The 15,306-nt window shown below is 55.0% G+C and overlaps 2 protein-coding genes across 3 annotated transcripts in view; one reads left to right on the top strand and one right to left on the bottom strand.

The window, feature by feature from the left end:
* Window positions 1–833: 833 nt before the first annotated feature.
* LOC132497904 (pyroglutamylated RF-amide peptide receptor-like) lies at window positions 834–2,705 on the top strand. Its single transcript, XM_060111450.1, is given in 4 exon segments — window positions 834–906; window positions 909–1,463; window positions 1,569–1,702; window positions 2,643–2,705. Coding segments are annotated over 4 exon segments (825 nt in total).
* A 3,343-nt stretch (window positions 2,706–6,048) lies between these two features.
* The window catches only part of CPNE5 (copine 5), a 91,434-nt gene continuing 82,176 nt past the window's right edge, over window positions 6,049–15,306 (bottom strand). For both annotated transcript variants that reach the window (XM_060109866.1, XM_060109867.1), the window contains 8 exons: window positions 15,153–15,214; window positions 12,018–12,064; window positions 10,209–10,390; window positions 9,174–9,301; window positions 8,830–8,932; window positions 7,988–8,045; window positions 7,482–7,555; window positions 6,049–6,267 (listed from right to left, as the gene is read on the bottom strand). In XM_060109866.1, coding sequence (XP_059965849.1) covers window positions 6,049–6,267; window positions 7,482–7,555; window positions 7,988–8,045; window positions 8,830–8,932; window positions 9,174–9,301; window positions 10,209–10,390; window positions 12,018–12,064; window positions 15,153–15,214 — 873 coding nt within the window. The remainder of the gene's footprint in view (window positions 6,268–7,481; window positions 7,556–7,987; window positions 8,046–8,829; window positions 8,933–9,173; window positions 9,302–10,208; window positions 10,391–12,017; window positions 12,065–15,152; window positions 15,215–15,306) is intronic.

Below are 15,306 nucleotides of genomic sequence, written 5' to 3'. Positions count from 1 at the left end.
AGGTAACCCGAATAGCATGGCCGTAGAGGCAGTGGTTCCCAAGCTGGTCTTTCAAAACTGCCAAAGCCCAAATCAATCAAATCGGGTCTTTGGGGGTGTGACCCATGTATTAGTATTTTTGAAACTCCTCAACTGATCCCAATGTGTAGACCTGCTTGGGAACCACTGGTTGGGGGTTTATACCTTCTCAAAGCACTTGCACATTCATTTTCCCACTTGAACTTCAAATTAAAACTTGCTCATTTTTGTCAAGCAATTATACTTCAACAAAGATATATAAAAAAAAACTTGCTCATTTCACAGGCAGGGCAAGGTTTTGTTAAAAAATATATATGTATGTATACACAATAAATAAATATATATACTAAATATATATACTATAATAAATATATATGCTAAATATGTAAATAATGTTTATCAGATTCAATTTGTACTCCCTGCAGAAATTTTAGAAATACAGAAATTAAAAAGAAGAAAATGAAAATTACCTGAATCTCATCCTTTAGTGACAGTTACTGTTGACACCTGTTTTGTTTTCTTTATTTCCTCGTTTCCTTACAGTTGAGGAAACTGAGGTAGAGAAACATGAGGTAACTTTCCCGAGATCATGGAGCTCCCAAGGAGCAGAGTCAGGATTTGAACCCAGGGAACTGATGGAGCCCATGCCATCAGGTTGTTGTGAGGTCTAAAGGGGCTGGTGCATGCCAAGGGCACCCACTGTGTGCAGGGGTCTGTGAAAGGAGGGGGCTCAACAGGGAAAGAGGGAGGCAGCCCTCGGGCAGGTTTCTATCCTGTCCTTGTATGTCCAGAGCGGGAGAACGGAGGCCAACACCATGTCCACCGCTGGGCTCACAGCTACACCTGAGCGACTGCTCCGACTCCTCTTTGCCGGGGTCTGTGGCCTCATCCCCAGGTGGGGCTGCTGGCCAATGGGCCGATGCTGCTGGTGGTGGGCCGGGGTCCGGGCGCCCCCCACCCACTCCTCACCTTGACCAACAGCCTCACGGCGAGCATCACACTGTCTGACCTGCTCTTCCTGGCCGGCGTGGTGCCCGTGCTCCTGCTGAGCTTCCTGTGGCAGGACTGGTGGCTGGCCCCCACCATCTGCACCATCAGCCAGGCTGCCAATGACACCACCATGTTCTGCACCTTCTATGGCATGGTGGCCATGGCTCTTCTGTGCCATGTGGCAGTGGCCTGGCCTGACGTGGCCCTCCCGTCTGGCCTGGGTGCCCGCCTGCTTCTCTGTGGGGCCACGTGGGTCCTGGGCCTCACTGCATCGCTACCCAACTGGCTGTTCCAGCGAGCGGTCGTGGAGGAGGAGGCCCAGGCCTGCCTCTTGCTCCTGAACCCTGCTCAGACCTGCTACTTTACCCTGCTGGGATCCCTGGCCTTCCTGCCTTGCATGATGGGGCTGGGCTGCTCTTTCAGCCACCTGGGCTGGCTCCTATGGAAACATACCCGTAGCCCCAGGGGGTAGAACATCTGGGAGCACCGGGAGAACACAGGGCTCATCCTTGTAATGCTGGTGGTCTTCATGCGGATGTGGGGACCCTGCTCTGTGCTAGGCTATATGGCAGCTGTGGGTGACCTGCCTGCCATACTGGTGGCTTTTGTGGCATCCAGCCTCTGCACCATCCTGGCCTACTCCAACTGTGCTGTCAGCCCCATCCTCTGCTTCTACCTCTCTTGCCCCTTCCAGGCAAGGCTCAGGGACCTCTTCTGCAGGCCAGTGGCAGCCAGGCATCCCAGGGATGTGGGAGGGGCTGGTGTGGCGATAGAGAGAATCCAGCCTGGACATGACAGGGCCCCAGGAAGCCTATGAGGTCTGGCGGGGGTCTGAGAGGTTAGGCTGATGGGAGAGCTGAGATTCAAGAGAGATGGGAAGACCCCTATGACATAGATCCCATCCCCTCCATTTTACCAGTTGGGAGACTAAGATCTAGAGAGGGCAGGCGTAGCCCAGCAAAGGTGACACAGCAATTAAAAGGCAACTAGGTCACTGTTCCCATTCCACCTTGGGGCTCAGATGGATAACTATAGGCTCCATTACTTTCTAGTAGTATGACTTGAACAAGTCCCTTGACCTCTCTATGCCTCAGTTTTCTCATCTGGAAAATAGGATCATGATAGTACCTTCTTGACGGTGTTGTTATGAAGATAAACTTTCTTAATACATATAAAGTGCTTAGAATAATGCTTGGTACTTAGTAAGTACATATGAGTGTTGGTCATTACTATTATTATTATAATCTTATTTTTATTAATTCAGGGGCATTTGAAGTGAGAGTGGTAAAGGGACTTCTAAAGGCAGAGACGTGGGTAGAGGAATGATCTGGGGGCTGATCATTCCTGGGGTCCTCAATCCTGGGGTAAGGCCTGGGGATTGAATGGGCTGCCTGGGTAGGGGCTCATGGCCCAGGGGGACCCTTCAGTTGCCTCTCCCTTCTCTGCCTGTCCTCCCCCAGCTCTGTCCCACACACACCTCTCAGCCCAATAAAGGAATATCATGAAGTAAAGTCAAAATGGAGCCGTGAGTCTGGGCCTGTGAATTTCTGAATGCCCTCCTTTCTTCTCTGTGGTTTCTCTTCCTGATGCGGCAGGGGCAGGGGCCCCTTTTGAGGCCCCTTCCTTCTCTCCAGAGCCAACTGGAGGTCTTCACCTCTCCTACCCCATCCCCTCTGAGAAGTTCCCCAACTCCATGACCTCCTCTGGCTTCCTGGGAAAAAGCCTCAGGCTTTTGTGTTGGCCTCGGAACCAGGGAGATTGTCTCTACTGAAATTCCCAAGACGACATGGTCTGCTTGGTGATAGTGTTACGGCTAAACACACACACACACACCCTGACCCCATGGTCAAAAAGCTTAGAAAACATTGGGATGAACCAAGTCAAAATAGTCTCTTTGCCACAGAACTAATCAAAGCCTTGAATACCCTGAAGGCCATGGGGACTCTCTGAGAGGGGCTCAGAGTGGGCAGTTTCCCAAAACCCATGCCAGGGAACCAGTGTTCCGTGGAACACACCTTGGGAAAGAACCCAGCTACGGTGTTGAGCACAGTAAAGACACTCTCGGTGCACCAGTGGCAGCGGTTCTGAGCCTCGACTGCCCCGCCAGGTGGCCTTCTCCTCCCGATGCTTTCCCACGGGAGCCCAAGTTAAGGTAAAAACGGGCTGCTGGTTATGGGAACTTTCTTCTTCTCGAGCTATGACTCCAGCCGGTACCCACTCAAAGTGGATCGGAATGCAAGTCAGAGGGGCATCTAATTATAAGGACCGTGGTGAATCAGCTCTAATTTACCATAAAATCGTCTAAGAAGCAAGCAAGTCCCAAACTTTGGTATAATTAGCACCAATTTCTTGTGATGTGCTGGTTGGGAAAGGCTGCCTGGAGGGCTAATCTGAGAGCAAACTCGCCCAGAGAAGGGAGAAATCCCCTTTCCCTGTGATCCCGGTCCCTCATGGTCACAGGGACTTACATGTGAAGAGGGACAAGGAGGAAAGTGGTGTTTACTGTGCACCTAGTGCAGCAGGCCCTGTGAATGTCACATGCTTCATGAGTGCACATCTACGTGTCACTCTGACCACACAACGATCCCGCAAGAGAGGAGTGACAGTCCCATCACACAGAGGAGCAGTAAGTCATCCTGGGCACATGACCTGTGTGGCATTTAGGCTGCCCCAAGAGCCCCGCTTTGGTGGCCACAGATCCTGGTCCCTCTCATTGGTTTGGCGTCGATACCTCAGGGTAGTAGATTTCCTTGCTTATTGTTCCAGAGCAGGGGTTAGGCCCATGAGGGTGCAACTGTGTGTGAGGCAGTGTCTCCAACCTGAGCAGGGCCTGGCACTAATGCTCAGTATATACTTGCTGAGAGATGAGTGATCAGATGCAGTAAAGTCACCCACGGAATAATCTGATCATGTTACTCACATCTCTCACCTCCTCAGTGGCTCCCTGATTCACTCAGAGTAATGCTGAAGGCCTTTCTGTGGCCTGCAAGGCCCTGCACATTCCAGATTCTCTACCCCCAACCCCATCTCCTGCATTCTCCCCTCCTTAATGCAGCTTCAACCACACTGGCCTCCTTAATGTTCTTCAAACACACCTCAGGGCCTTTGCACTTGCTGCTCCTTCTCCTTGGAGCCCTCTTGCCTCAGATATCAGCATGCCTCCCTCTCTCATTTCCTCGGGGCTCACCTAACTGTCATCTCCTCAGAAAGGCCCTCCTTCCCTGACCACCTCATCTGAAATATCACCCTGTCATTCTCTGTCCTCTTATTCTCTTATTTTTCTTTGCGACTCTTATCACCACCGGAAATTATATTATTTACCTATTATGTGCTTCCTGTGTTCCCCCTGTCCTATCTGTGTGTCTGTTGTAAGTTCCATGTGGAGACAGGGCCTATGTTTTGTTCATTGCTGCATCCTCAGTGCCTAGCATAGACCCTGGCACATAGTAGTTGCTCAGTACATTTTTTTGAACAAAAGAATGGAAGAAAGAGAGAGGAGAACCTGGACTCTGTCACACAGCAACATCTGTGCTATTTTTCACAGGAGAAAGGAAAACAAGGAACTTTAGTAAAAGAACCAAATTTACTTCAGTTTAAGGCAAATTCCACACAGAGACTGTCTTAGAGACAGGCACAGACCAGACAGCAGAGAAACACCACCATCATGCATGACAGGAAGGGAAGCAGTGTCTGGCAACAGACGGGGTGGGGCCTGGTCTCCACCCAGGAACGGGAGATTCAGTGGGCTGAGGAGCCCCATGCAGCAGGAGGGACTGGCATGCATGACCATGTGGGTAAAGGCTGGGCAGCTGGGTGGGCCCAGGGGTGAGATCATCTTTCTCACCTTTCCCACAGCAGGGGCAAGGGCTCAGGCTCAGATGCCAGAGCCCAAGGCTGAAGGACAAGGGTGGATTTGGGATGATGGGATGGAATAGGGTGACCCTAAAAGCCAAGACGGCCTTAAGGGGTTGCACTGGTGAGGAGTGGGATGGGGGAAGCTGGGCGTGGGATGAATGTGGACTCTCAGAGTATCAGAGCTGAAGGTAAACCCAGGGCCATCTGGTCAACCCTCTTGCCTTACAGATGTGGAAACTGAGACCCAGAAGGTAGAAAGGCCTTGCTCAGGTTCCCACAGCCGTCAAGGGCTGGAGGCAGGACTTGAACCCAGGACTCCCATCCCCTATCCCCATAGGATAGAGGGGCAGTGTGGGAGTGCTGGAGCTGGGCTGCTTCTTGCCCAGGCCTCCAGGTAGGCAGCAGAGGATGGTGCCCCAAGGACCCCGGGCAGTCTCTGGGGAGAAAAGGGGAGTCCTGGAGCCAGGAGCCAACTGTGGAGGTACCTACGGGCTCAGACCATGGAGAGGCCTGTGGATCTGTGTGTCTAGAACCAGCGTCATACTGGGCTTGAGAGGCACCAGAAAGGACTCTGTGCCTGAAAAGCCTCCATTCCTTGCCCACCATGTGGCCTCCATCCACTATCACAGCATCCCCTTCATGGGTCTGTAGGACTCCCACTGCATGCAAGGGTCCCAAGGAGGGGTCACATGTTCAAGCACTCCTGCAAACCCAGCAGCCTCACAGGGTTCACTGGAAATGGGACAGGATAGATACTGGGTGGGGGTCAGGGGCCAGGTATAGGAGTAGACACCACAGGACGAGGGGAGGGAGAAGGGGGCCTGGAGGTGGGAGGCTTAGCCCAGGCTTCAGGGTGATATAGGAGCAGATGGGATTACCCAGGTAATAGCTCAGGTGGGCTGAGCGGGGCCCCAGTCGTCCTGATTAACATCTTCCTGGCTGGTCCAGAACCAGGTGTCAATGAAAGGAGAGAAGAGCAGGGGCCCAGGTCTCCACCTCCACCACCCGTACCCCCAAACTCTAGGGGCTTGGGCAGTATGGGAAGGAGTCTCCAGAAGCCCCACCCCCTGTGGGCCTCCCAGGCACACGTGTTCTAAAGGCTGGGCAGGATGGTCTGTAGCTGGGTCTGGGTAGCCCACCTCGCTTTCTACTGGCCTAAGCCCCAGCCATCTGAGCAGACCAGGCTCAGATGTGCGTGTGCAGGGGGGAAGCAGGGGGCGTGCGGGCGGGGGACTGCGGGGGCGAGTGCGCTGGGGCCGCGGGCAGGGTGCGAGGGCGGATGCCCTGCGCCTTCATGTAGGACACCAGCTGGTCGGGAATCTCAGCCAGCACATCGCGGGCCAGGCGCGCCATGCTCAGCACGTGGTTGCCCGTGCGGTCCACATAGTCCCTGAAGGGCACAAACTGTCCAGTGGGGGAGGCAGGGTCAGGCGAGGTCTCCCTCTGGACACCAGTCCCCCACATCTCCAGGTCTGGGATCCTGTCCCACTCCTCCCCAGCCTCTGCCCACTTCACTCAAGCCCTCCCCGTCAGGGTGAATTCTCTGAGCGACTGTATCATAGTCCCTGTTCTGTCATTCACTCAACAAATAACTTACTGCACACCTATTCATGCCAGGAAACAATACACCACTGAACAAGATCCCTTCATCTCTGAAGTCTTGGCACCAAGCACAGGCATTTAGCAGGCACTCAGGAAATGCTGAAGGAATCCCCTGGCTTCTGGAAAATGGGCCCTGCAGGTCTCCTCCCACCTCTCCTGCAGGGCGCTCTCTTTCTCTGCTTCTGCTCTTCCCTTTCTGGGCCAACACCTATAGTCAGGCCCCTCTGGCTTTATCCCAGGAGATGTCTGCCCCCCTTCCCAGTGCCTCAGGCTCACTCCTGCCTCCAGGCCTTTGCATACACAGGTCCCACCTCCCAGACTGCCCTTGCTCCAGTTTCTAGCTCCCTGTCTTTGGTCTCTACACCTGGAATGACCCCTCCCCCTTAATTTTTTAATGGGGGAGGGGGTGGTATAGAGAATGTCAGTTTTTTATTCTGAATCTCCTAAGCACTAGGGACTCCGTGTGCAAGAGGTTCACAGAGGGATGTGCTTACTGAGGTGCATTCTGAGGCTTGACTGGACTGGGATTCCCTGAGGACAAAGACCTGTCTGCTCGTTACATTTGCCATCCTACATGGAGACGTTGATATTGATTCAATCAACCAAGCAACATTCATTCTTGGAAAGGGCTGCAGCAACACTAAAGACACCTCCCCCCGCTTCTTGGGGTTTGCCATCTCACTTAGGAAGGCAGCCCAGCAGAAAATAAAGGAAGGCACAAGTAATTAGGCCTCTGTGTTCTACAGGAGAACCTGGAGGCCTGGGGCTTAGGGAGGGCATGGCAGAGCATTCCAGTCAGGGCAACACAGTGTTAGGGGTGAGTCTCAGACATGGTAGAGGTGGGTCCAGCCCTAAGACTGACTCCTGTTTCCTTCTGTGTGGCCAAGCCATTCTAGGGCTCCCAGTGCATCCTTCCAGGGCCCCTTTCCAGAGAAGCCCCTAGAAGGGGGAGTTAGGTCAGCCTGCCTAGAGGGGCTCTTGCATTTTCCGTGGGGCGGGCAGGGTCTGGGCTTCACCTGGACAATGTCCCGCTCGGCCAGCTTTCCCCGGGAGGAGATCCGCACGTCATCACCATCCAGCTCCACCATGGCTGTGGGGGGGAGGGGGGGGCAAAGGCATGGGGTTGGGGGACTAATTGGTGGGCACCTGGGCCTGGCAGGACAGAGACTGCCAGCCCAGACCCCCATGTTAGAGATGAGAAAACTGAGGCCAGGAGACAGGAGGAGCCCAACCACGTGAGTCTCTGACTTCCAGCCCATGGTGCCACTCCCCCACCCTCCACAGGCTCCCAGGGTGGAGGAGGGAGGAGTGACTTGGGGCCTCCTCCCCACAGCCTTGGTGTGTGGGTGTGCAGTACACACCTTGACACACCCCTACCTGTACAAACAAACGTACACTCACACCCTGCCTGCTCATCCAGATAGTTGCACACACCCTGGGGTGAGCTCTCACTCTTTTGGGAGGGGACATTCCCAAGGGCCTGAAGCCTCTGGGGGGAACATCTAGGGGGGTGGGGACTCACCATCGAACTCTGCCTGGCCCACGCCGATGATGATGATGGACATGGGGAGTTTGGCAGCCTGGGAGACAACATGGGAGGTAGGCGGGGTGGCACCCAGCCGAGGGGCCAGTTACAAGAAACGGGAGATCACAGGTAAGAACAGGAAGGGGTGGGTCAAAAGAAGAAAGGCAGGAGGACAGGGAGGAAATGGAGGAGAGAAGGATGGAGACATACAGAGAAACACAGAAAAGGGGGAGGAGGAGGGAGAGAGGATAGCCAAGGATACAGGGACACCAGAGAGGAAGAGGGGGTGGAGAGGGCAGGAGGCAGAGGGGGAAATGGGTCATAGGTTTGCTTCTGCAAGACACTCCTGTCCCCTCTTCTGCCTCTGGACCTCCGTCATGTGGGACAGCTGTCATGTGGGACAGCTTTTACGTGGGCACAGAGGGAGGGCCAGCTGTGGCTGGGGCCCCTATATAGGAAGACGACCCGGTAGGGGGAGCCATGTTCCTGGGCCTCCCGCTCTTTGGACCTCCCTCCTCTTCTACCTAGCCAAGCCAGGCTGGGGTTTGGGGCAGCAGCCCTAGAGATGGGTTAATGAGGGCACCATAGGAGTCTGGAGGGAGTGGACCATCCAGTGTGATGAAGAGGTAGGTAGAGAGCTCGCCAGCCAGATCCTTCATCAGCCGGAACCCCCTCCACCCCCAAAACCCTACTGCTGGCCCTCTAGGCTCTACAGCAAGAACCCAGGAGTGGTCCCAAAGACGGCAGGGAGAGGAGAAGTCATGCCCCAAGGGTTTCCCTAAAGGAGGGGGGAGGTGCACCCCCAGGTTTCCCCATGCTCCATCCCCATCCCTGCTCACATTGACGATAGCCTCCTTGGTCTGTGCCATGTCTGAAATGACCCCATCCGTGATGATGAGCAGCACCGAGTACTGGGAGCCGTCCTGCACCTCAGCCGCATTCCTGGGGCAGGGTGGGAGCAGAGGTCTGTCTGGTGGGACTCTGGGCATGTCGTCCCCCCAACACAAGGACCCTTAACACTGGTGGGGACAGCTCTTCGGTGGGAGGGGGTCTCTTTAGGGTCAGGCCTCCCTGAAAAGCAAATCAGTGGGAAGGGACACTCCCTCCCCCCTTCCCGGGAGGACAGTGGTAGAAGGAAGCACCCTGTGAGCTGTGGGGATGGTCCAGTGACCGCCACACTCACCTGGCCACATGGGTGACCACGGGGGCGAAGTTGGTGGGGCCGTAGAGCTGCACCGTGCGCAGGCTGTGGTGGTAGGCTTCCAGGATGCCATCAATGCCACAGCATGAGGGGTTCTCCTGGTTGCCATTCTGGGGGCACAGAGGGCGAGGAGGCTGAGCCCAGGAAGGAAGGAGGGATGGGAAGGAGGGCAGCTGGGTGGTCTGTGGGGGCAGAGCCAGGGTTGGGGAGGCTGACAGGCCTGGGCTCTCCTAGACTCCTCTGGTGGGGCTTCCGGGGTTCGGGGCAGGGGAGGGAGCCCTCGGGGCCCACCGTGAAGGGCAGCACATGCTCTAGGTGAGCAGGGTCCAGACCTGCTCCTTGCCCTACTCCCTGTACCTGCTCAGACAGCATCCCCCCGACCCCCAGAGCCCTGGCTGCTTAGGGAACCTCGGGCAAACCCACCACCCCCTAAAATGACTGCACAGTCTGAGCTGCTCTGGAAGGGCCAGCGGCTGCTCCATCCTCCTGTGTCCTGTGCCCAGCACGGTGCCTGGCACCCTATGGGCATGGGAGGGACATTTGCTGTGAGTGATCCAGCAACCGACTGAGTGTCCCCAGCTCATGGGAGGGAGGGAAAGGAGGTGGCCTGAGGAGCCTTCTCCACAGGGCCCCCATTTCAGACCAACCCAGGGAACTCCTGGAACCACCCACAGTTGTCCATACCCAACCCACACCCTTTTAGCCTTATTTCTGGGGCCTTGGGGAATAGTTCAGCCACATCCCCACTCCACCTCTACCTGGGTCTTGTTAGGAAAAGGAGGGCAGAGCCCACTGTGGGCGGCTTCAGACTTGGAGGGGACGTGCTCGTGACTGAGGTGGGGAGTGGGTTTCTGGAAGCTCTGATACAAGCTCCCCTACATCCAGCAGGCAGCCTACCTCTGCAAAGACTGCACCTCAAGTCCCTAGGCGGGCAGGATGGGAATGCCCCCCACCCCAGGCCTATCACCACACCCCCAGCCTGGTCAGCCCTCAGCCCTTTCTCCCAGGACCTCCTACCAGCGGGAACTCATGGGATACCCTGCCGTCAGGGGGTAGTTTGGCCCCGAAGCCAAGGGCAGGGAACATCTTGTCGCTGTCGTAGTGCTGGATAATCTCCCCGACGGCGGTCAGTGCGAGCGCGTAGGCGTTCAGCTGGTAGGGGCTCATGTAGTGCAGGGACGTGGACTGCGAGGGGTTCCCTGCAAGACAGGGCATGGCGACATTTGCCGGCCTGGACACTCCAAGCCACCAGGCTCAGAATGCAGAAGGGGGCATCCAAGGGAACCCCTTTCTTTCTCTCTTACCGCACATTCATTCCTTTAGCAAATCATGGCTGCTAAACCCTCAGAATACATCCAGAATCCCACCTATACTTCTCCCCTCCTCCATGATACCATCCTCTTGCTCATGGGACTGCAGCAGCCCGATCTCCGTCTTTCCACCTTTGTGTCCATACTCAGCACACCAGCCAGAGTGAGTCTATGTCAAAACTCAGGCAGCTAATCACACCTCTTGTCTGCTCAAAATGCCCCAGTGCTCCCGTTTCACCAGGAATTAAATCTGAAGTCCTTACAAGGGCCCACAAAACCCCACTTGATCTGGCCTGCGGTTACCTCTCTCCTAATCTCCTACCATCCTGTCACTCACTCAGTTCTGGCCTCTCACCATTCCCACCTCAGGGCCTCGGCAAAGGCTGTTCCCTCTGCTCTGGGACGCTTTTCCACAGATATGCACATGGCTTGCTCCCTCACCTCTTGAGGTCTGCTGTGGTCTTCCCCGAGCAGCCTATTGAAAGTTACAGCCTCCTCCATACTCCCTATCCCTCTTCCTGACTTGTTTTTCTCCACAGCCCTTGTCACCACTAATATTGTCCATATTTTAGTTACTCGTTTATGAATAAGAGGCAGTACAGCACAGACTGCCATGTATTAATCCTTTCTACCTCCTACTAGCTTTGTGATCCTGCATAAGTTTCTTAACCACTCAGCCTCAGTCTCCTCATCTGTAGAATGGGGGTAATAACAGTCCCCACCTCACTGAACTGTTGTGAGGATTAAACAGATGTTATTATAACTCTCCTCACTGTTATGAATACTAAGGCCCCTCCCAGCTCTGACATCCCACCACTCTGTGATGGGAGGGCCCGCAGCCATGAGGGGGGGGTTTCTGACACACCTGTGGAGTACGAGACCTGGGCATCTTCTGATTGGCACAAAAATGAGCATTGAGCACTGCTAATGGGGGTCCAGAATCCAAGGAAGGTTGTGATGTTTCTAACAGTGTAAAGTTTAGCATTGATTGCTCCCGGCCACTTGGTCACAGCCCGACACTGGAGAAGGTCAGAGGAGGAAGGAAGCCCGAGCAAGGGTGAGGAATGGAGCTCCTGGGCATTCCTGCCTCCCTGAGGACCACAAGGCTCAGTCTTGCCTCTGGCTGTCCCCTCCAGCTTATGGGGTGGACTGCACAGGGGCTGTGCAATCTGATCCTGTGAGGAAATACCTCTGCTCCAGGGCTCTCCATGGGCCCAGAGGAGCTGTCTTATTCCCCTAGGGAGAGTGGGTATCCTCAAGGGCAAGGCTGTGGCTCAGGGTATGTAGGCCTAGAGGCCAGATTTGTTAGTGACCGTGATCCAATCTGGGGGTACCTTTGCCACCTTGGTTGCATCTTTGGTTCTCTAGGCCTATGTTCCTCCTCTTCGGTGAGGATGAGGCCAGAGAGTATGGGAGATCTGCTCCCAGCTAGGGCCAACTACCACAGCCCTGAAAAGCCCTCCCCTTTCCAGGCCCCCGGCCCCCATCCAGCTCCTCTGCCCATGCCCCCACTCACCATTGGAGGCTGTGAAATCGATGGCCACCGTGAAGTTGATCTGGGTCCTAGAAGAGGAAGAACAGCAGGGGAGTAACCTGGACAAAAGCAGGCCTGTAATGGACAGGGAGTGAGAAACCTGGCCTCCACCCCAGCCCCACTGCTTGTCAGGTATGTAGCCTTGGTGAAGTCACTCATCTCCAGTTCTGGAAAACCGGTATAGTATCATCAGCTACACCCTCCCCCAAAGGACTGTTGTGAGCATCAAAAGAGTTAGGCAGTGTGACAGCTCTCTGAAGATGATTATGTTCTGCTGGGCACATGGCTGTGATTTCTTATTTCCTCTCCAAACCCTGCCCCTGGGTCCACCTGAGGCCAGGGAAGTAGGGTTTCCCTGTGTTCCTGGCACAAATTTGGAGTCAGATTCAGGGTTAAAACTTATTTGGCCAAAAAGAAAGACAAACAGGCATTGTGCATCTCCTGAGGGAAGAACAAATGAAGTCGTCTTGTCAAAAAACTGAACTGGAATCTAACTGAGCTTCCAGAACTATCTACTGGTTGTTTACAGGAAACACAGGGGATAGAGGAATATGTTAAATGACACCATGGGGGATGCGGCCAGTAAAAGCCAGTCTGTGGGTCTGTGGGAAATACTGTAGGAGCGCTACTGGAAGAGCACCCACGGACCAGCAGAATCAGGATCACCTGGGAATCTGTGAGGAGTCTCAGGCCCCCCGTGGACCTACTGAATCCGAATCCCTTGGTGCGGTGCAGGAATCTGTTTTAGCAAATCCTTCAGGTGCTTGGGGGAATCACAAGATGAAAAGATAATTAGGAATTCCCTGGAAGTCCAGTGATTAGGACTGGGCACTTTTACTGCCGTGGCAACTAATCCCGTGCGCCACAACTACTGAGCCTGTGCTCTAGAGCCCGTGAGCCACAACTACTGAAGCCCACGCACCTAGAGCCGTGCTCTGCAGCAAAGGGAAGCCACCACAATGAGGAGCCTGCGCACTGCAACAAAGAGTAGCCCCGCTCGCCGCAACCAGAGAAAGCCCGCGCACAGCAGCGGAGACCCAATGCAGCCAAAAATAAATAAATAAATTTATTTTTAAAAAAACATGGTGAGGCAGGGCTCACCTCACCTGCATTTAGCAGATGGTCCCTATCAGAAACCACAGCCCTCTTTCCACTTCATCACAGCAGAGCTGCTGCTCAGGCACCCTTCAATCTCCAGGAAAGGTGAAGGACATGGTTAGCAGGAGACCCCACCCAGGGTCTGCTGGCCAGAGACAGTCCTCCCCACACTCTTTCCCCCTCGTCTGCTGCCTGGGGGCAGAGCAGTCAGTAGACTCCAAGCTCTGAGGGAGAAGGAGCCACAAGATGACAAGAGGTGGTTCTGGCCTTCAGGACTACAGCTGAGGGACATTGTTGGCCTGGCTCTTCCAAATAAAGGGTGAGGGGAGAGTCAGGCTTTTTTTTACTCCTTAAGTAAAAACCCTGCTCTGGGTTCTGAAACAGCTAAAAGAAGGAAGGGACTGGAAAGCAGCTACTTTTGTGGAAAAGGTACTCCCTGCAGGCTGCTCAGCAACCAGCTCCATCTCGGACTCTGACGTGGGGGCAGAGGAGCCCACAGCCTTCCTCCTGGTCCGGGGGGCGGGGGAGGGAGGCCAGGCAGGAGAGGATCCTAGACAGAGGCCTCCATCAGCTGCCTGCCTGGACACACACAGCGGCCTCTCACGCAGGTTCTCCAGAGTGTGAAGACGGCCGAGGAGGAGGGCCAGGGCTTGCCTCTGGGAGCTCCTTCTCAATGAGACAGCAACCAGCCCTTCAACTCATCCACCTCTATCACACCTCACCTGGGAGCTGCGAGGTGGGTTCATTACTATGGAAGTGGTGACGGAATGCCCTGCCACCGACCAAGTGCTGGGGCCTTGGACAGGTTATGTAAAGCGGAGATAATCATCTTCACCCAGCCCATTGTGTTCTGTAAATCGGGGGCACTATGTAAATGAGAAGGATAAACAGGATGAGGATTGTTTGAAAATTACCATGGAATATAAGGGGTGGTTGCTTAATAGATGGAGAGCAGATAGAGCAGTTTCGATGGGGGAAGGGAGCCAGGGCAGGGCCTGGAGAAGGCATGGAGGAGGGGCAGGAAGGCCTGTGAGTGACTGCAGGAAGGGCATGTGCTCAGGGGGTAGGAGGAGAACTCAAACCTGGGCGCTGCAGGCTCAAGGCAGCAGGGAGCCTTGTCATGAGAAAGTAAGTGTGGCTTCCCGGGGCCTGACTTTTCCCTCTGCCCCGGAGAACCAGGCGGCCAAGCGCCCGCTTGGCTGGGATAAGCCTTTGGCAACCGCCCTGCCTGTCTCCTTTCCAGACAGGTGTAGTCACTCACCTGCCTGCACCTGTCGGCTCGGCTACCCACACCCGGCCCTGGCACCTGTCCTGGCAGGGAGCGTGCTGCGTAGGACCTCACCTTGGAGTCAGACTCTTTCCATGAGCTGTTGGCTGGAGCCACCAGGTTTCTCTGTCTGCCTGGATGCCGACCCTTCTGGTTCTTTCTGCTCCTTAAACTTGTGTTTGACCATCCCCTGGCTCATTTCCCAGTTCCTCCTGCCCTTTGTAGGTCTCTAATGACACCGTGAAGGTTAATCACTGCCCGCCCCCCACCAGAGAGACCATCGGTCTCAGAAGCTCAGAGCAGGAAGGAACCTTAGAATTCACTTAATTCCAACTCTCTGTGCAGAGGAGACTGATGCCCAGGGAGGGAGAGTGACATGCCCAAAGTAACCCAGCAAATTCAAGGCAAAGAGGGGCCTAGGGCCTGGGCCTCCTGCCTCCTAGACGGGGGCTCTTTCCACCTCCCTAAGCCCATTTCTCTGTCATAGAGTCCCTACCACCTGCAGGTCCCATCTCCGCACAGGGACCTCACGGGACCCAGGCTGGCCTCCGTGGCTCAGTAGTGCCCTCTGCAGCCACTCAGGATCAGGGGCATGCAGGGCTCTGGGTGAGTTGTCTGAGGGTCTGCTCAGAGCCCATGATCGCGGGCTTCGGCCATGGCCTTGAAGAGGCCAGGTGGGGCTGCTCATGTCGATGTGCGGGGCCCCTTCCCTCTCCCTGAGGCCGAAGAAACCAGGCTGCAACTCTTCTCACCCTCCTTTGATGTAGTCAAGAAATGTGCACTCTGACTCCACAGCAAAAGAAAGCAGCGTGACCTTGAAAACAAAAAGAAGCTTGGTCAGCGGGGAGCACTAGGCAGAGGGAGAGCATTGCTGACAGTTATGGAGCACCCAGCTCATGCCAGCAT

Source organism: Mesoplodon densirostris, chromosome 10, assembly GCF_025265405.1.
Source record: "Mesoplodon densirostris isolate mMesDen1 chromosome 10, mMesDen1 primary haplotype, whole genome shotgun sequence".
NCBI lineage: Eukaryota > Metazoa > Chordata > Mammalia > Artiodactyla > Ziphiidae > Mesoplodon > Mesoplodon densirostris.
This window is presented reverse-complemented; position numbering and strand designations above follow the sequence as displayed.